Genomic DNA, 21035 nt, shown 5'->3' with positions numbered 1-21035 from the left:
GAACTCACTCTTACATTCTTTACTAAGGGGATGAAGACCCCCATGGGGCACCCTATTTCCACTTTATCATCAGTGGCTAAAGTTGGGCTAGGAACTGTGTGGAAACAACTTCTGAAACAGAATCTTCTCAGTTCCTTGTCTTCACTTTGGTGTCCTGTTTTGAGGTGGTCCAAATGAAGAGCTCTGTCCCTGACAGAGCACCCCTACCAGCCTGGCCTTTCCTGGCATGTGTCATAGGGCCGTGGTGGCAGCAGCTGGCAGAGAGGAAAAGCCCCATCCCGTTTCAATGGGGAACCACACTGGCTTAGGTAGCTTTCCACACTTAACGTGTTACACCCTGAAGAACACACCATACCAAGAAACCCGATCATATCTAAGCTTTTGACACTCTGCTTCGCCTCAAGGCACAAAGCCGAGCCAGAACAAAAGGAGCCCACGGCGAGGAAGTGGTGCTCAGGGATGAGGCTGGCAGAGCCAGGGGGCCCACAGCGAGGAAGTGGTGCTCAGGGATGAGGCTGGCAGAGGGGTCAGGAGAGGTGGGAATGGCATCAGGCAGTCTTCAGACAGCAGTGAGGGCCCTGGTCAGGGAGCAGTGGTGACAGAGAGCAGCCCACAGGGAAGGAGCTGTCTCCTGCACCCGGGAAGGACAGCAGCACTCCTAACCCTCTCCACCGTGCTAGAGACAACCCGTGAGGCTGTCGGAATCGGGAAGATATTATTTTTAAACTAAGGCCTACCCAGGGTTTCAGAGGTCTCTGCAGTAACATCCATGCTAATTGGTAAGTAAGACAAAGCCTCCCCTAACGAATCAGCGAGGTAATTATAAAGCCACTCTCTAGATCAGCCAGTCCCCCATGCTCAGCCAGGCTGCTGAAACCCGACACCCGCCTGGCGGCTCCACTCAGCCTGGCCCGCAGTCCCGCAGGCCAACCCTGCCCACCCAGCCCGGCACACTCCCGGCCCTCCTGAGGGCCACCATAGGCCAGGAGATGGCCGGGAGGCCGGCCTCCATGCATGTTTAGACAAACAACTTTACCACAGGGGTGGGGTTTCTAATGTCCACATTTTAATAAATTTTAGCTTTTCTCTTAGTGTTTTCACGTCTCTATTAAACTGGGTACAATTTCTAATGTTGGTTTGTCAAATAGTATCGTTCCACTTAAAACAAAAGGAATTTTAACAGGTGACAAACAATCACACTGAGTAAACAAGAGTCAAATTCTAGAAGTCAATCTTTCTTTAGAATAAAGAAGATACGGACGAATGAAGATGTCTTGTTGGCAAAACTCTGGAAAGCAAAACTAGCATTTAGAACATCAGCAGTGGAACATGTTCTAGTGCCCTGACTCACTGGCTTTTCTGTCCTTGGAAACTTGGGGCTGCAGTGCCAACCCTGACGGATCAAGGACACTGGTCATCGTGGGAGGATGGCAGACGTGCTCACGATTCCGCTACTGCAGCCCCACAGCCCTGGCCAACGGCCATTTGGTCCCTCTGAAGCGGGTGAGGAGCACAGGCTATGCACTGTACTTTAACTTCTGAGTCCGTCTGGAATTTTCCATCAAAGTTAAACAATACATTAAAAAAAAAAAAAACACCTCCACAAGTAAAAAAACATCAAGTAAGCACAGCAAATTTCTTACAGGAGAACCGCACTAACTCTATAGGCATTTTTACACTGAAGAAAGCTCCTGATGTCCTATGTAAACAAGCATGCCCAGTGTAAACTGGAATCCCATAAAGGCTGAAAGATAGCACCACATACACCCACGAGGGGGCGCCACAGAGCAGCAAGGCACCTTACAACTCCGTCAGTTCCCACCTACAGCGTCCTCAAAGCATTTTTACATTTCCAATTCCAGCTCTGATTCAGGTGTCCACAGGACAGTGCTAAACGCTCGAGGCCTTGCCAAGACCGAACTAAACTACATTATGCTATTGCTTGTATGTAAGTAACACCAGTGCTTCAGAAACCATGGACCATAGAATAAACGGTGAGGATTTACTGGAGGATTACTGAATTGAGAACACACACAAAAACAGGCACCAAGTCACGAAGCTGGACTTGGAGGAGGTGCCAGTTCAGACTTCAGTGCCGGCTCTGAAGTTGACTTTAACAACACAGCCAATCACCTATGTCTACAACTATGAATTTTACCAGTATAGCCACTTTCAATAATCCTATTGCATCTTAATAACAGTAAATTATTTCCTCAACAAACAGATAATGCTTCAGGTAGCAGGTATTTGAGAAAACCCTCATCATGAACACGGAGGCGAAACCACTTAATTGTAAAATGTAAGGTAGTTAACCTCAGGGATAGTGAAGCAAGTGACTGTGTAATAGCTGGGATCCCCTCTATCACAAGCTCAGGTTGTGTGATGTTTGTTCAGTAATAATGCTCTTAACAGATGAGCTAGTCTCCTCTTTCCATTTGAAAACCAGTAACTATAAACATATTATAATGCTTTACAGTATGAAGCTACTCCTAATCATCCGGTGTCCAGGGTACATCCTCAGCGTCCTGCATCCACACACACACAGTCTCATCAGCATCAAGGAATCCTCAGATTTGACTCTTTTCCCACAGGACTGCGTGCCAGGGAAGCTGATCCAACTTTGCCCCCTCCCCCATTCCCAGGCATAATGAAAATATTTTTTTTCTCCTGTATTTATAATTGCTTAGCTGGGATTCTGGTGTCAAGCCTCTTGTAGCATCTTTTCCCTAAAGATGCCTTGTTTTTCCCTCACTTGAGTGATCCTTAATAAACGATGTCAAGGGAAAATAAAGAAGATGAGTAGAAACCAGATGATTTGTCAAACAGCATGTGCAAGTTTTCCTTTTTGCTTAAAAAAGGCTCACCAACAGCCACACTAACACAACAGCTTCAAGGCCAATTCAGTGAAAAACAAAAACTGCATTTTAGTTAAACCCAAAGGTTGCTTTCCAGGTTAGCTAACTACCCTATCACCAAATAAAACAGAAGAATAAAACTGAAGACTGCAACCACAGGAAATATTTATATCAAAGTGCTCCTTAAGTGTTCAAAGATTAGCCAGGCAGTGGTGGGGCACACTTGTGCACTCAGGAGGCAGAGGCAGGTGGATCTCTGTGGGTTTAAGGCCAGCCTGGTCTACAGAGTGAGTTCTAGGACAGCCAGGGCTGTTACACAGAGAAACCCTGTCTTGAAAAACAAAAACATAGACAAACAACAAAAAGTTAACAGATTTAGTTGAAAGACTGGATGTTGAATTTGAGGCCCATGTAAGTGACCTACATTTTCAGATATTTATTGTAATTACCTTTATGAATTAGGCAGACAAGGGCTGCAGAGGCAACTCAGTGGTTAGTAGCACTGCCTGTTCTTCAGAGGCCCTGGGTTTGATCCTCAGCACCCACATGGTGGCTCAGAACCATCTGTGACCCCAGTTCCAGGGGATCTAGGTACACATGAGGTGCACAGACACACACGCAGGCAAAACACCCATACACATAAAAGAACAAAATAATTTCAAATGGAAGAACTGGGTTGGTAAGGTTTTACAGAGACAATTTCAATTTTGTATCATATACTTGGAATAGTTCACTTAGTAGAAAAAGGTAATGAAAATACAAACTAAAAGGTAGTGAATACTTTGTAAAAACAGTAGTCATTTTTTTCTAGGCTGTTTTGAGATTAAAAAAGGACCTCAAGGACCTCAGAAATTCATAACTTATTGAAATTTAAGCAAAGTCAATTAGCTAAATAAATCAAAATAACCAGGGTGCCACATTAAATATAGTAAATATTTATTTCTAAAGAAAACAGTCAATAGCTCCACGTCCACCTCTTGGAGGGATCAACCCTTTCCTTAAGCCCACCCAGCTAACCGTCCCTAACGCTGTTTGTCCCGCTGGCCTTTGGGAGCTTTATGGAAGCAGAGGGCCATCTGAGAAACTGCACTTTAGACCTGTAGGTCAACTGCTGTCACACAGATAAGAAGCACTCCCAGCAGAAATTCACTTCATTTTGTATTTCTGATCATAGTAAAATAATTTTTTAAAACCAGGGCACACACCTTTAATCCCAGCACTTGGGAGGCAGAGGCAGGCGAATCTCTGTGAGTTCAAGGCCAGCCTGGTCTATAGAGCGAGATCCAGGACAGGCGTAAAGCTACACAGAGAAGCCTTGTCTCGAAAAAAAAGAAAACAAATTTTTCTGTGATTACCTAGCTTATGCAAGACCCAGGGTTCCATCCTCGGCATTACAAAAATCACTTAATAGTCTGTCCAGGACGCAGCAGTCCTGGCACTTTCCTAGCCTGCCTGAGTTCCATCCCCGGCACTGAGGGAGAGGGGCAAAGACACACAACTTCAGAAAGGCTCACCACATTTCCCCAGCAGAGAGTAAAAACGTTCTGCTGAAGCCGTAGAAGCCAGCTTCTGCCAGACAGGCTTCTGGGAAAGTAAAGACAGACCCAAAGACAGAGACATATGCAGGCACACAGTGCTACAACAAAGTGTCCCCTTCAAAGAGGAAGAGGAACCTCAAGAGCTAGCACCAAATAGCCACCACCTGCACGTCTCATTCGTGTGGCTAGAACTGTCCGCAAGCCTGTTCTGGTTCAGAGATGACCTTGGGACTTTCAGATTCCCTGAGCCTAGCTTGGGCAACACTTCAGAGCACAGGGTGGGGTGCCCCAGCAGTCTACTCCAAGCTCAGAGCCAGCATGGGCTGGGAGGGTAGATAAGCAGTTAGCCACAGAGGAGAGCACAGGGCTGGAGAGCCATCTGCAGCCAGGGACGGTCGTGAGAGCTGTGTGAGCACAGTCCAGTTGTGCACCTTATTATGACACCAGCGTCCAGAGTCCACTGTCATCACAAGCCTGTGTGCGTGTCCTGGCGACAGAACCCCTTCCCTTCGCTAGTCTACGGGAAACTCCTCAGAAGAAAATGAAGTGTGGGGAGCGGGGGCGTCTCAGGGAGTTGCTTATGAAGGCTTTAAAAGTCCAAAGGAAAGCTCGGGTTGGTTAGGAAATGTGCGAAGTTTTCCGCAAAGACACAGCTGTAGTATTGCAGATGTGCCTGAGCTTTAAGAACTTAAGTTCGCTGCTCCTTAGAGTTACTAGAGAAACAAAGCTGCCTTTGGGCACCTTAAACTAGTCAGACTGGCTGTAGCAGTTGTACAGCCTGCCTGCTGCGGCCGACCTCCGCCCTCTCCCTCCGGCCCCCACCCCCACGTGCCCACACAGTTCAGTCCACTCCTGAGGCAGCGCCGCCAGCTCCACCTTACCCATCCCTGCTCCTGCCATGCCTGCCTGGACGCAGGGCCAGCTCCACCGAGAGAGGCCCGGCAACGCCACTCTCCACAGACAACTGCAGCCGGGCAGCAGGCAGCTTAGGCCTCGCTGGATTTCTCCAACAGACCTAGAAAGCCATGGTGCTTGCTTCTGCCAATCACAGCAAGGATTTTCAACCGAGTTCAGATGACGGACAGCGGCCCTGAGAGGGGACAAATGAACTTCCCCGGCTTGTAGGACCCTCAGACTGCAAACAGCCATCTTTCCAGAAGCAAGTCTGTATGGCCCAAGAATGTATTTGTTTTATTCTACTAAAAATCATGTATTTTAAAAGATATCATGCTGTTTGTATCTTGAAATGTAATTTACACATTTTTCAAAGGAAATTTTTGGACAGTCAAGCATGTTTTTGTCTCATGATCTCGGGGGGTGGGGGGGTGGGGGGGGGACGACAACAACAACAAAGAGTCTCTTTATTACCCAGAATAGGAATGCTGTCTTATTAGGCTGACATATGCCATTCACAGATTCATACAAAGAATGAACTGCTAGTCAGTGCTAATGGAGAAGGACGCAGCTCCACACAATGAGTGACGACGCTCGGGGACAGTTGGGTTCATACGGCTTCCCAGTATTTGTGCAGGACACAGTTTGCCTTTAATACCAACTACACTGGCTATCTAAGACAACATTTTTTTTTTTCTCTTTAAAAAGCAACCCAACTTTGGTTGGTTGTTTCATTCTGAAATATTAAAATCAAATTAAATACCCAGACACTTCTTAACAGAAGTCACAGCCTGTTAAGTTTCTGACAAATGTTTAATGGATATTCATTCATTCGTGGCCGACAGAACATGCACTACTGTGCACATGCAACAGGCACAGTGTTTTCAAACTTTCGTGTGTTACTGCTCAGAGCTAACCGCTGAGCCTGAGAGAGAGCTCAGGTGGTAAAAGTGCATGCCTCTCTAGCATGGAGACCAGAGGTCTCCCCAGAACCCAAGCAAAAGTCGGAAGGAAAACTGATTCCACAAAGTTGCCCTCTGACCCCGCATGAATCCTTCCTCCATCACACACACACACACACACACACACACACACACACACACACACACACACCTTTTTTTAAAAATACCTAATAGAGAGATGTGTGAAGGCCGGCATGACCCTACGTGCCAGGCCCTTTTCACTTAAACTGGAGCTCTGTCTTCTGGTATCTTTAACATAGGTCTGATCTTTGGACTCAACAATCAGACACGCCCCTACCTCCTTCAACTAGAGCGCTCTCTCTCTCCACAATACGCCAAAACAATTAAAAAAAAATCCACAGCTGCTAAGTTTAGGAAATTCTCCAAGTTTACTCTTCTGAATACACACTCTCCTACTGTTCTCTAAATAACACTGGCTATGTGGTCTTCATTTTGAAAATACGAATAAAATTACAACAAAACTCACACTTTGGCCGGGTGGTGGTGGTGGTGGTGGTACACACCTTTAATCCCAGCACTCAGGAAGCAGAGGCAGGCGGATCTCTGAGTTTGAGGCCAGCCTGGTCTACAAAGGACAGCCAGGGCTACACAGAGAAACCATGTCACAAAACAACAAAACAAACAAACCCCCCCCCCAAAAAAACCAACAAAACTCATCCTTTCACTAGTGTTCTTTAATAAGAAACCACAGCAAAAGGAACCTGCAAACGTGCGTGGCGACTCTTACCTTTCTTAGTCTCTAGAGTCTAACACATCTTAAGTGAGGACATTCTTGAACTATGGAACCTTTACCACCAGAGCACTGTTTAAAGCAGTGGCAGCCATAAGATATCAGCTGTCACACATATTTAAGTGACTTAAAAACAGAAAAGCATATGTTGCTTACTATGCCGTTATTAATAATCAAGTCTTAGTGACTGGGTAAATTTTGTATTTCTGTTCCTTAATTAAAATTAAAAAAGCTTTTATGCAGGATAATTCAGCAATGGCAATGTAAAGATTTTCTAAATCGGAGTCAAAATCCTTCTCTCAGTTCTTTACCAGAAGCTGGTCTGAGCAGCTGTTACCTGGGAGTCCGTGACACCCGCCTGACCATGAAACTCTTCTAGGACCCCTCCTGCTGTGTGGTGGATGTGATAAAATGAGTCCCTTCTCCTACCTGTTGAAATAAAGTAAGGAAGAGAGCCAGGTGGAGACGGGGGAAGTAAGCTACCGAGTCCATTTCCTAAGACTTCTCACTAGAGAGCACACATTGCTGGACATATTTCAATTAGGAGAGGAAAGACACTGGAGGCCTCTTAACCTGAGACCAAACACTTGCTGGCCTGGAACTCACTGCGTAGCCCAAGCTAGTCTTCTACTCCCACAGACCCACCAGTGCTGGGATTACAGGTTTTTGCCACCACACCCAGGCCAGCTCCATAGATTTTTAAGCGAAGAAACGTACAAACATCCATCAGGAAAGTAAGGCTCCACGATTATTCTTGTTCATGCCAGAGCTGGGATCTTAGTATCTCCCCCTCAAATAAAAATAAAGTGGTACTAGAGGGGAGTAGCACCTAGGGTGAGGTAAGCAGAGTCTGCGCGTGCACACACACACACACACACACACACACACACACACACACACACACACACACACACCCCATCCCCCACAGCAGAGCAGCCCAGTGCTCTCAGGTGTGTAACCCTCCAGGAGTTAAGTAGAGCCTTGGTCTATCTCACTCTTGTCAGGAACAAAAACTAGAAAAAGCAACTTTGAACAGCTAGGGCCTTGGCAATCCTACCGGTGACTACAATTTCCAGGCTCTTGACACAGGTTCCGAACACTTAACATATATTGGGAAATCAAAAGCATGTTTCAAGAACAAAGCTTGAAAACACTGGCCCTCCCTTAAGGTCAACTAAGGTTTGACCAATTCTACTCAAATACAAACTGCTATTTCTGAGGGTGAGTGTCTTAACCTGCTGCCTGGAAAAACCTACTTTCCACTCCTAAAACTACTTACTTACAAGCAAAAAGTTACTCTAAAACAGACCAGACCGTCTCATCCTTTGGCGAAACTTAACATTCAACTCTCAACTCTATTGATTGCTACTGTTTCTGCTAAAGCTAAGACAATTTATGGTCAAGAAAAAAATATGAACAATTCAGTACTTTCTCCCGACGCAATGGTTCTCTGAAGGGTGCCCAGTGTCTATGGTACAAAGTCTACGCGTCGGGACAGCTGGCTCCCCTCAGCACCGCCCCCCCTCTGCCCCGTCATAGGCGGTTACCACCAAGATGACTTGTAGATTTCTAATTTAAAAACCAGGGAGGCGTTAAGTTTAATATACATTTGGTTCCAAAATCAATTCACTTAGGTACGGGAAAAAAGAGGGTGAAGAGAGCTGTTTTAACCCATGACCACTGGGAAACTCTCAAAACACAAGATAGCAAGTTGGATGCAAACTCAGACACGGAACTCAAAAGTGAAGCAGCCTCCGGGCCAGCAACGCGAATCTTAAAAAAAAAGTCTCGCACGTCCGCAGCACCACAGCCACCCCAGCGAGCACAGCCACCCCAGCTAGCTATAAAGGCAGCAGCTCCCAGCCCCGGCCCTGCCCCGGGTCGTGACAGTCGGGGTCTCCAAGCGGCCGGCGGGTGCGCCCCAACCTGCCCAGCCCGGCCTCCTCCGCCTTGGGCTCCCGCCTGGCCCAGCCCAGCACCGCCCGCCGCCCGCCGGAGCCCAACCCCGGGGAGCCTCAAGCTCGGCCGGGAACTCACCACAGGCAGGTCCGCCCGGAGCTAACGCATCCGAGGGGTTTCCAGCCACCCCTCAAGCTATGCCCGCTCCATGCGGGGCGCCCCGCCACGGGGCCGACGGTGGCTGGGAGCGCGCGGAGAGGCCGGAGCTACCACTCCGGCGTCCTCTGCCTGCGCGTCAGGAACATTATACAATGGTGGAGGAGGCGGCGGGCAGCCGGGAGGAAGCAGGAGGCGGGCGGAGGGGACGCCCGGGCCGAGCGAGCCACGGCTCGTGCTCCAGCACTAGCCGTGCAGGAGTGACGTCCGCCTGCGAGCCTCCGGCGAGCTCCGGCCAGGCCCCGTAGGCCCCGCCCCCCGCCTGGCCGGGCCCCGCCCTGGCAGCCCCGCCCCTGCAGCCAGGCCCCACCCTGCCTCCCTCCCACCTCAAACCGCAGGCCCCGCCCCGCCCCTGCTCCACAGGTCCTGGCCCCCGCAGGGCCCCGCCCCCAGCTGGTCCGGCCCCGCCCCAGCACCGCAGGCCCCGCCCCGGACCCGCCCTCCACGGGCGGTGCCATAAATGCAGATTCCGGCCCGGTGAATGCTCAGGAAGGGGCAGGCGGGCACCAAGCTTCTGCAGGCAGCTCTGTGGACCGAAAGCACAAACAGGAGAGGAAGGAACCCGGGCGCTCAAGCCGAGGGGCCACTACTACCACTATGGAAACCCCCACACACTGGGAAACAGGCAGATGAGGGAGCGGGTGGGACAAAGGCGCAGCGCAGGCAACAATCCGTAGAGGAGCGAGACCACAAATATGACAGGCATCTGAGCTATTCGGCCCTTGGGCCGGACGGCGGGAGGGTAGGGTCCACCAATGGCCCCAGATGTCGGAATGGGGGGAGGGGTCAAGAGCTCCATGTGGAGCTGGCGACGGAAAAAGTTCGACAGTCGAAATGGGTCACCAAGTAATACCTTTGGAGCCGGACAGACCTGAGTTGCATTCTGTATGGAGACCCAGCAGCCAGCCGGAGGGAAACCAGGCTTGGAGAACACGGCGAGCCAGAGGCGTTGTCCTCTGCCCAAGTTTCACGCTGATAGCCTTAACGTTCCCCTTTAAGAAACAAAAAACAAACAAACAAACAAAAAACAACCTAATGTTTTTAACTACTCAAACTTAGCAGGGGACTTTGTATTGTCCTTAGTATTAGTATGGAGTGCATGTGTCTAAGTGGTTCGAATTTAAGAGCACTAAGAATTTAAGAGCTCAGCTGGAACATTTATGATTGCTTTAAAAATGACAGGTACATTCTGCATAAAGATATTACAAAAGTAATTCAGGCACCTTAAATTTTTGGCTGCCACCCAATCAATACTTTCTTCCCACTTTGCTGTTTAATGGTCCACTACACTAGTTATATTTAAGGATAATAAAGCTTTAAGACTTAACATAAAGGTCTTACACATAAAGACACATTTGGACCAACTGTTCTGTAATGACTTATCAACCAAGTTGATGATCTTATCAAAATTAAACATGAGCTAGTGCCAGGTGTAGGATACCTACACTAGGTAGGCAGATCTTAGTTCATGGCCAGGCTGGTGTGTGTGTGTGTGTGTGTGTGTGTGTGTCATAGACAGTTCTAGGCCAGCCAGGACTGCATAGTGAGAAGCTGTCTCAAATAATAATAGTAACAATGTGGGCCAAAATGTTAAAGGAGACATCAGATTTTATCAGTAAGGGAAGTAAAAAGGTTTTGTTTGTTTTTAGTGAACTCTTGGCATCATCAAGATCTCATACAGATGTTTCATTGGGTATAACCAATATCAAAAGCTAACTGTCTATCTCTGGCAAGTCATTATAATAGCATTTAAAACTGGCATCACAGAAAGTATGCTCATGAGGCCCTATGAGGTCTTATTTGGTTTATGCCTTGGTGGCATAAAATTTTCAAACGTTTTGCTAGAGAGCCAAGCTATTTTTCATTTCTAGAGTTCTGCCTTTGAAGACAACATAACTACTCACAGCTCCCTACCCACCCACTCAGACTTTCAGCGCTCACTTTAAGAAACAGCCATTGAAATAGACGCCGCAATAATCTCTTCCTGTGATGTCTTTGTGGGAGGCCAGAGGTATTTAGTTCTGTTGAATTTAAAATGAATCGAAACTGTTATTCATGAAGTTAAGAAAAAGACACAGAATTTTATGCCACTTGGCTATTTCCTAGCAAATGGCTTCCCATATACAGTGGTCCTGTACAAAAGAGCCAAATGTGAAAGCCACATCTTTGCGTGTCCACAGAATGAGCACATGGTTGCCTGCAGTCTACTCTGGGTGCTCAGTAAAAGTTGGGGTTCTGAGGTGAGAAGCTGTCCAGGTTGCATTTTTGAAGGCTTGATAGCCGAACAGTGCAGGCATTACATTTTCACTTTCCCAACTTTTAAGATCTGGTGGATTTGCCCAGTTGGTCAGAGGGTGACGTGGCAGCCTCACAGCTGCCGGTGTGGTCCAGCACCAGTTACCCCTTCCCTGCTCCTTCTAAGGCTGAGTTCCACGGAGGCCAGCACAGCAATCCCTGCCTAGTCCCAGACATTCAAAGATAAAGGAAGAGCCTCCCTGTATTTAAGAACAAATGACTGCTGAGGAAGAGTGTTAGGACTGCATATATGTTTGTGAACCATGTGCATGCCCCGGTCCTGTGGAGGCCAGAAAAGGGTGTTGGATCTTCTGGAGCTGGAATTACCAACAGATAGCCGTGAGCTGCCAGTGGTGCTGGGAAGCAAACTGGAGTCCTCTACAAGAGCAACGCGTGCTCAACTGCTGCACCATCCCATCAGGCTCCCCTCCCTGAACTTATGAAGTACACACAACAACCAATTTTTTAAAGACAGTCTCTGCACATAGCCCTGCCTGTCCTGGAACTCTGTAGCGCAGGCTGGCCTCAAATTGAAAGAGATCTGCCTCCCTCAGCCCCCAGAGTGCTGGGATATAAAGGTGTGCGCACCACGGATGGCCTAATTTTATTTTTTAAAGAAAAATATTAGTTATTCCTACAAAATGATGAAAGAAATTCTAAGGGAACATATAAGTTTGGACTATACATTTAAAAAGTCCATTTAAGGGGCTGGAGAGATGGCTCAGCAGTTAAGAGCACTGGCTGCTTGCTCTTCCAATGGACTGGGGTTCAATTCTCAGCGCCCACATGGCAGTTCACAACTGTCTGTCCTTTCAATTTTGGGGGATTTGGCATCCTCACACAGACATACATACAGGCAAAACCCCGATGTACATTAAAAAATAATTTTTAAAAGTCCATTTAAAATAATCTTACTCTCAGAGCTTCAAGAATTTAGAATTTCTCCATCACAAGTTAGGCAGTCACATTTAACTACCACACATCTGTTTAGGGAGAAGAGAATCACCCTTTCCTCATCACAGACTGTGGTCAATTCTGACAACTGTGAAATGATAAACTCATCCGGAGAGGTCCTCTCATGGTAGCGTCCTAGATACTAGTTAGTTAACAGTCTGTGCTTCTGTTGACATTCTGTGACCTGATCCCACAGACTAGTCTAGCACTGTACTGACCCAAGGGTGCTCTCAGCACTCCATTAGCATGGACCAAAGAAACAAGGGACAAGTCAGGTGCGCCAACTGTGGGACAAAGACTATTGATTGATTTATTTGTGTCTACACACGATGGTCTGTGTGGAGGGACGGGACCCAGGGCCTGCGGCTCACGCTGGGCCAGCCCCCCCTCCTCCGCTGAGCTATACCCCCAGCCTGAAAACACAAAAACAAGCTTCCAAAATTTTACTTATTTTTTTCTTTCAACTTAACTCTATTCTAGATCTGAGGCTAAAATACTAGCAATTATCCGTCTATCAACATTCTTAGTCTTGGTTTTAATGTCAAAAAAGGACAAATGTTTCAATTACTAAACCACTGTATAGAACAAGATGGGCTAGATGTCTTTTCATGGAAAATATGATATCAACTGTAGAATTACCCTAATAACAGAAAATGAGATAGATTTCCAAAATAAAATTCTGGAAGTCACATCCCTTACCTGAGCCGCAGGGAACTTACACAGGATGTGAGTGAGGCCAGGAAGCAGCTAACCTCACACAGATGGAACAGCGGTAGAGCCTTCCCTGAACCTGATGACACACTAATCTACTGCAAGCTTCATTCCACCTCTTGGACCTTGTCAGGCCTTTTCCCTGCTCCTCCCTCAAGTCTCAATCCACACAAGCAGAGCTACTGCCCCAAGCTAAGGCCCTTTCCCCAAAAGTTACCACGTTCTTATAAACTGGGTAATGGCAGCCAGTTTGGTTCACAGGCACTTCATTCTTTTTCTTTCCTAAAGATCTGACAGTATCTAAATCTTAAAAACAGTATTTTTGGGGGGTGGGGAAGTGGGGGCTGGGAAACCAAATGTTTCCATTTCTCAATCTAGCACTATCCGGCCGGTCTCCAGACACTGGCGTTCTATCACAGGAGGGGTCTATAACTACCTACCCTGAGCAGGTCATACACCTTCTGCTCTCACCCTCAGAACATCTAGCTCTCACGTTAGAAGGCCAGCCTCCAGGCTTTTCTTGTCCTAGGAACCAACTTGGTGATGAAGACTCTTGACAGAGAATCTGAAGATCTACAAATCCATTATTGACTTACACATTTTTAGTGTGTGTGTGTGTGTGTGTGTGTGTGTGTGTATGATGGCCCGCAGCATGCAGAGGTAAGAGGACAACTTCTAGAAGTCTGTTTTCTCCTTTCATCACGGCACCCTGGGATCAAACTAAGATGTCACAGGCTTGCCTTATCCACTGAGCCATCAAGCGGCCCAACCTGTGACTTGTGATTTCAGTGTCATTTACTGTGTGTGTCACAGATCTCAGGTCAGCGTGGGTTCTGCTGAAACAGGCCCAGGGCTGTATCAGGTCATTCTGGGTCCTCGCTCCAGCCCCGGGAGGCAGAATCCGGCCCTCAGCAGCACAGGGCTGACTTCTGCACCTTGACTCTGGTTTCCGGAGCCCTTTTAGAAAAGAGCTAGGAGTCTCTGAAAGGGGAAGTTCACTCAGGTGCTCGTGGAGGAATTCTAGGGCTGAAAATGATACAATACTTCATAAGTTGCTCAACTTGTCCAGAAGAATAGAAAACCAAGTCCATATTCACACAATTCTAAACGGAAGTAGAAATGTAAGTGTTCTCTTCAGTAGGCCATGTTCTCAAAACTTTTCATGTCCATATGACTCAAGCCATTTTCTGGTTTCAAAGTCTGGAGGAAAGTAGGACATTCTCCAAGGCCTCCCACATGGACCCACGGGCTCATCTCTGCAGCACACGGCTGGCCGGACACAGGGAGGGCAGTTGCAGCTCTCCAGGTCTCCGCAAGGAGGAAAGGGACTCGGAGAATGGCCTGATACTGGTGTGTACCAGAAACTGCATATCACTTAGACCCGACTAGAAACAAGGATATAGATAAAAATAATTCTTTACCCAAAACTCCAACCCTGCCTATCCTTGGCCTTATTTGAATCCACAGAATAAACAATCTCTAACCACAGAACAACAAATAAATAGTATCATATATCTGCCAGCCCTTCACTCATCTCCAGAATGCCCATAAACCAGCCATTTTTATCACCCCATTGCTAGCCTCCAGGACAGGAAGCAATCATTAGGTATGTACTGGAGAAGTACTAGAGGAATGAGTGGGAAATTAAGGAGTTAATCCTTTACAAATATAAATTCATAAATAAACTGATTCAAGCCGGGCGGTGGTGGCGCACGCCTTTAATCCCAGCACTCGGGAGGCAGAGCCAGGAGGATCTCTGTGAGTTCGAGGCCAGCCTGGGCTACCAAGTGAGCTCCAGGAAAGGCGCAAAGCTATGCAGAGAAACCCTGTCTCGAAAAAACCAAAAAAAAAAATAAATAAATAAATAAATAAATAAATAAATAAACTGATTCTAATCTTTTACATAACCTAGTTTCAAATTTGTGAGCTCATGTGTTCCTGCTACCTCTGCCTCCCAAATAAGGAACTACAGACCCATGCCGCCATGACTGATTTTGACTGTGTTCCCACTGTGTGTGTGTGTGTGTGTGTGTGTGTGTGTGTGTGTGTAACCAAAATACTCATGCAGCTTTTTCCAACTTTCCTAACCACAGATCACTTGTATTTCTAACGACTTTTCAGCCTCTCTGTACTATATATACCACTCAGGTGGAACCTAGTTAAAAGAGCTAACCAGCCTTACAAAGTACACTCTTGAAAGTTGACCTGTACAGACTTTCTATTGGGGAATGACCTTACTGATAACACCAACTTACTGCTATCACTTTGCCACTGAGTACTTCCTTAGAAGATTTTTCTGTCCTGCTTACCCTAACAGAGTGTCACTTAAGCCACACATACAAATACAGCATTTGGGGGCTGGAGAGGTGGCTCAATGGTTAACAGAATTGGCTGCTCTTCAAGAAGACCTAGGTTCAGTTCTGAGCTCTCACATGGTGGTCCACAATCATCAGTAACTCCAGTCCCAAGTGATCCAATGCTGTCTTCTGACCTCAGTGGGCACCAGGCACACATGTGGAGCACAGACGTATGTGGAGATAAAGTACCTATCCACATAAAATAAAAATAAATAAACCTCAAAAAAATTAAATGCCAGTAACCAAACATGCACTAAAAATTAACAGCCAATTTTAGGCCAGCCTGATCTACATAGTGAGTTACAGGACAGCCAGAGGTAGACAGTGAGACTCTGTCTCAGGCGGGGGGGGGGGGGGGGGGGGGGGAGTAACCAAACAACAACAAAAAATTAGCAGTCATTTTAACTGCAAAGAAAACTTGCAGCCGGGCGGTGGTGGCACACGCCTTTAATCCCAGCACTTGGGAGGCAGAGGCAGGCGGATCTCTGTGAGTTCGAGGCCAGCCTGGGCTACCAAGTGAGTTCCAGGAAAGGCGCAAAGCTACTTAGAGAAACTTTGTCTCGAAAAAACAAAAAAAAAAATAAATAAATAAATAAAAAAAATAACTTGCCTAAAATGATGACAGAAGAAAAATTTTTGTAAAAGCATTACTCTAATGCCAGATGCCTCTCATATTTCAAAATCAAGCATATTTATACGATCAGCTAGACTAAATTATACTTTCTATAGTATATTTTTCATATCCATTGTAGTAACTGTCTAGGATCATCTTCAAACCATCCATGAAACTCAGATGTGGTAGGGCACACCCAATCTCAGCCACCAGGAAAGTGATAGAGAACTTGAGCCCAGGAGTTCAAGGTCAGTCTGAACAACACAAACAAGTCAACAACAAACAAATGAAAAAATATTTGTGAATAAGGAGGCCCTTCGAGGAAGAATATGTTGATGTTAAACTACAGCTATAAAATTTCTACTTTGAGAAGTTGAAAATTCAAGACTTCAATGGAACTGTCTGAGAAAAACACACGAGCAGGAAATCTACAGCCCCTCCCATTTTTGCCTTGCTGGGGACTGAACCAGGGCCTCACGCATGCTAACTAGGTAAGCCCTCCACCACCAAGCTTCATCCCGTCTTACGGTTATCTTCACTTTAGTCATGGACGTAGAGTCGTTGTTTAAACAGCTGCTAGCTGGGAATGGGGGCACAGGCCTAAAGCCAGAACACACACAGCGATCCCCGAATTCTTCATGCCAGCACTTGGCAGACAGGGACAGTAGGTGCATCTCTGTAAGTGTGAGGCCGGCCGGCCGGCCAACCTGGTCTACATAGTAAACTTAGGCCAGTCTGAGCTACACAGAGAGACCCTGTCTTAAGACAGCCGCCACCAGAAAAATAAAACAAAGAATAACAACAAATATCCTATTGCCAAATGAAGGAGACAGTTTCAAAATTATCCAACATCTGGACCAGGGAGCACACCTGTAATCCCAGCAGTTCGGAGGTCAAGCCATCCTCAGCTATGAATTCAAGATGAGTTTTGGCCATATAAGACCCTGTCTCCAAATTAAATTAAATTAAGTAAGCAACTGTAGTCCTTTGCTTGAAATCAAAAGTTGTGAAACTATATTTTTTTTTTTTATATTTGAAACTTCAGAAACACATAAAATCAACTAGGGAGAAAGAGAAGCAGCCCAGATACCAATAGTACATTATTGTCTGGTTAGCCAGACAAATTTACACATGCTTTAAATAGCGAGTAAAAAAATTTAATCTTGATAAGGAATGCTTGTTTCAAAACTGTTTGTTTGTTTGTTTTACAAATCCCACTTATGTCATAAGAAATTCCTTAAATGGGCAATTATCAGAAAAAACCTGTCTTTAAGGAGAAGAAAACAGCAGTAAATGATCTATAAGCAACTTCACCTTTTAAAAAGAAGTTGAAAGGCAAGTGGCCAGCAGCAAACCCTGAGGCCACACGCTACACGCCACACGCTACACCCAAGTGCATGCTGTCACTGCTCTGCTCAAGCCGCACATGGACGGACATGGACTTAGCCCAGCAGCGCTCAGGACAGTTTTTGAGAGTCAGTCCTTTCCTTCTACTACGTGGATCTTGGCTGGGGTTGAACTCATGCCATCAGGCTTGGCAACAAGCAACTTTACCCGCTGAGCCATCTCGCTGGCCCAAATTCAAGGCTTTCTGATGTATGTTTCACATACAGAACTGTTCCACTAACAAGCAAAGAATCATCAAAACCTGCCTAGGTGGGTATGTCATTGTATCAAGGTGTCTGTTAGTAAATAGGTCACTGGACACTAGGTTAGCTCCAATAAGAAATAAAACGAAGGTAAGAAAAAAGGAAGCCGGGCGGTGGTGGTGCACGCCTTCAGTCCCAGCACTTGGGAGGCAGAGGCAGGCGGATCTCTGAGTTCAAGGCCAGCCTGGTCTACAGAGGGAGTCCCAGGACATCCAGGGCTACAGAGAGACCCTGTCTCGGAAAACGCAAAAGAAAAAAGAAACTAGGTTAAAAAGAGAAGCTCACTAACAAGCGGCAGGGTGAGGATCAGAGCAGCGCTGTGCAGAGGCACTGGCCATGAAGCCTGATGACCTGAGTGTGGTCCCCGGAATCTACACGCACGCACGCACGCACGCACGCACGTGCACACGTACATACACACACACACACGCACACACGCACGCACGCACGCACGCACGCACGCACGCTCACACACACACTCTAATATTTTCTTAAGAGGCCAGGATCCAGCTAGACTGATGGCAATGGTGGTGCATGCTTCTAACCCCAGCACTAAGGAGAGTGAGGCAGGAGGATTGCAAGTTCGAGGCCGGCCTGGGAAAGCAGCATTTGTGAGAGTAACCTCCTGGGTAAGTTCCACACCATGCCCATTCCTGTGTAACTGCTTTAAGAGATTAATGCCTGGTCCAGGTGTGGTGGCGCATGCCTTGGATTCCAGCACTCGGGAGGTGGAGTCAGGGAGTTCTGAATTTGAGGTCAGCCTGGCTTACAGACTGAGTTCCAGGCCAGCCAGAGCTACACAGCGAGTGTGTGCCTTTTTTTTTTTTTTTTTTTTTTTTTAGGAAAGGAAATAAAAGTCTAAATTACAAAGAAGATTAGAAAAAATTTTAACTAATTACATATCCATCTTTAATCCATTTCAATTTGTTATAACGTTAAAGTTGTTGAACATTTTGCTTTCTAGTTTTAATGATGAAAATTAATAGCTATGAGGATAAAGTCTAGAATTACTATTTCTATATTATAACCAGAAATGAAAAGTAAAATGAATAAATGCCTTTCCCAAGTTATCAGATGAAAAGATCCATAATCAGACCCATGACATTTTATGGACAAGAATACTTCATCCTATATAAATGCTAATGTTCCCCTAAACCCATGAGAACATTAAATGCAGTTCCAATTTAAGGCCCAGTTTTCAGCCTGAGGGTGCACTACAGTGGCAAGGGGCTAGCCTACCATGTGGGGCCTTGGGTTTAGCACCAAACACTTCATTTTTTTTTTCAATTTTGTGTCGGGATGCGGCTCAGTGGGTAGAGGGTCTGCTTTGCAATCAGGTTCAGCAGAGAAGGCAGCAGCAGGTCACTGGGTCAGGAGAGGCTTGGGTCCCCTCACTGCGCCTGGCTGGGCCCCACTGGTGGTGTCCACCTCTCCGTCAGCACAGCTGCTTCTGTGTGGCCCTCCACCAGGCCGTCCAGCCTCACTGCGTTTCCTGGAGGCTTTACCCCAACATCACCACTCCCTCCTGCTTCCCCTCTGCATGTAACCACTCTATTATCACTGACAGTCCACATCTCCACTGTCCCAACTCTGTAAAGTCCTTTCATTTACATCTCCTTGGTTGAGTCATTTATGTAGAACTCCAAGAGAAGATACTCAGAGCACAAACTACAGAGAAAACAATCAATAACTCTGATTATGTTAAAAGTTAAGTATCGCTGGGTGGCGGTGGTGCCGCACGCCTTTAGCACCAGCACTAGGGAGGCAGAGGCAGGGGGATCTCTGTGAGTCCGAGGCCAGCCTGGTCTACAGAGTGAGTTCCAGGACAGCCAGGGATACACAGAGAAACCCTGTCTCAAAAACAAACAAACAAACAAAAAAGTTAAGTATCTGTTAAACAAAATAAAGCAAGCTAAAGATTATCAAATAATATGTGAGGAGGTTCACACACTCAACAAAAGTACTTAGAATTCACAAAGAATGCTTGAGCTAATTTTTAAAATGATAAAAAAAATACAATAGTAGAAAAATGGATAAAACAAAAAATCGAATGTCAAATAAACGTGAAAAGTTAGGAACTCTAGTAAAATAAACATGAAAACTATATAAAAATAAATGTCATAGATTTTAAATTGGCAAAAGCCAAAATATAATGAACAATTAAGACAAAAAAACGGAATCTCAGAACTGAGGAGATGGATTCAGAGGGTAAAGCACAGACCTATGTTCAGATCCCCCTCTGTCTTTCTTTAGCTCCAGCATTGGGGAGCCTCTAGACATGTGGGTCCCTGGATCTTGACAGGTAGCTAATCTAGACAAAACTGAGCTCCTGGTTCACTATGAGAATTTTTCTCAAAAAATAGGGTAGAGGGGCCAGGCGTGGTGGAACACTTCCTTAATCCCAGCAGAGGCAGGTGGATTTCTATGAGTTTGAGGCCAGCCTGGTCTATACAGTGATTCCAGGACAGCCAGGACTGGGAAGACGGCCTGGTGGATAAGGCACTTGATGCACAAGTGTGAGGGGCAGAGTTTGGGTCCTCAGAACCCATGTCAAATATGAGCAGGTGTGACAGTTACCTACAATCTCAGCCCTCAAAGGCAGAGACACGAAATGCCCAGAGCAAGCTAGCCAGCTAGAGCAGCTAGACAGAAAGCTCTGAGCTGGGTGAGAAGCCCTGTCTCAATGTTCAAATTAGAAAGTGATCAAGAAGACAGTGATTGTCAACTTCAGGTCTCTACATGTGCTCATACATGCACCCCCACCAATAAATAAGGTAGAGAGGTAACTGAGGACATTCCAGTGTCAACCTATGCGTTCCAGGAAGGGCACAAAGCTAAACAGAGAAACTCTGTCTGGAAAAACCACACACACACACACACACACACACACACACACACACACACACACACACATAAATGTGTTACAATTTAAAAATTCTAATTTACTGGGTTAAAGAGATACATTTTCTTTGTTTTCTTCTTTATGAATCCCACAAAGCAGAACTTAAGAGATTTTTAGCTACAGTATCTAATGTCTGTTTAAAAAAAAATGCTGGACCTGGGGTTAGAGAGATGGTTCGGGGTTAAGATCACTTGTTGCCCTCATAAAAGATCCAGGTTAAGTTCTCAGCATCGATGTGATGGTTCACAATTATCTTCAACTCCATTTACAAAGGTATCAGGCACTAATGTGGTGCACAGACATACATGCAGGCAAACACACACAGAAAATAAAATAACAAATACCGGATATATATACAGTACTTATCTATTATCTCCCATGATTTTAGTAGCAATTAAATCTTCTCATTAATTTTGCAGTATTTATTACCCTACACTAA

At 46.2% G+C, this 21035-nt stretch overlaps 1 protein-coding gene across 12 annotated transcripts in view; it reads right to left on the bottom strand.

The window, feature by feature from the left end:
- Window positions 1-21035, bottom strand: part of Sertad2 (SERTA domain containing 2) — a 114223-nt gene that overhangs the window by 12701 nt on the left and 80487 nt on the right. For 4 of the 12 annotated variants that reach the window (XM_076546033.1, XM_015993694.3, XM_076546035.1 and 1 more), the window contains one exon: window positions 9969-10107. The exons of 4 other annotated variants lie outside the window; for them this stretch is intronic. In XM_076546033.1, the coding sequence (XP_076402148.1) occupies window positions 9969-9997 (29 nt within the window). In that variant the 5' untranslated portion in view covers window positions 9998-10107. Of the gene's footprint in view, window positions 1-9037; window positions 9334-9968; window positions 10108-21035 lie in introns of those variants that run through there. 4 more of the 12 variants (XM_076546037.1, XM_042285576.2, XM_076546036.1 and 1 more) reach the window with 2 other exon arrangements.

The sequence above is a fragment of the Peromyscus maniculatus genome, chromosome 10, assembly GCF_049852395.1.
Source record: "Peromyscus maniculatus bairdii isolate BWxNUB_F1_BW_parent chromosome 10, HU_Pman_BW_mat_3.1, whole genome shotgun sequence".
Classification (NCBI taxonomy): Eukaryota; Metazoa; Chordata; class Mammalia; order Rodentia; family Cricetidae; genus Peromyscus; species Peromyscus maniculatus.
The sequence above is the reverse complement of the archived record's forward strand: the minus strand, read 5'-3'. Positions and strand labels throughout refer to the sequence as shown.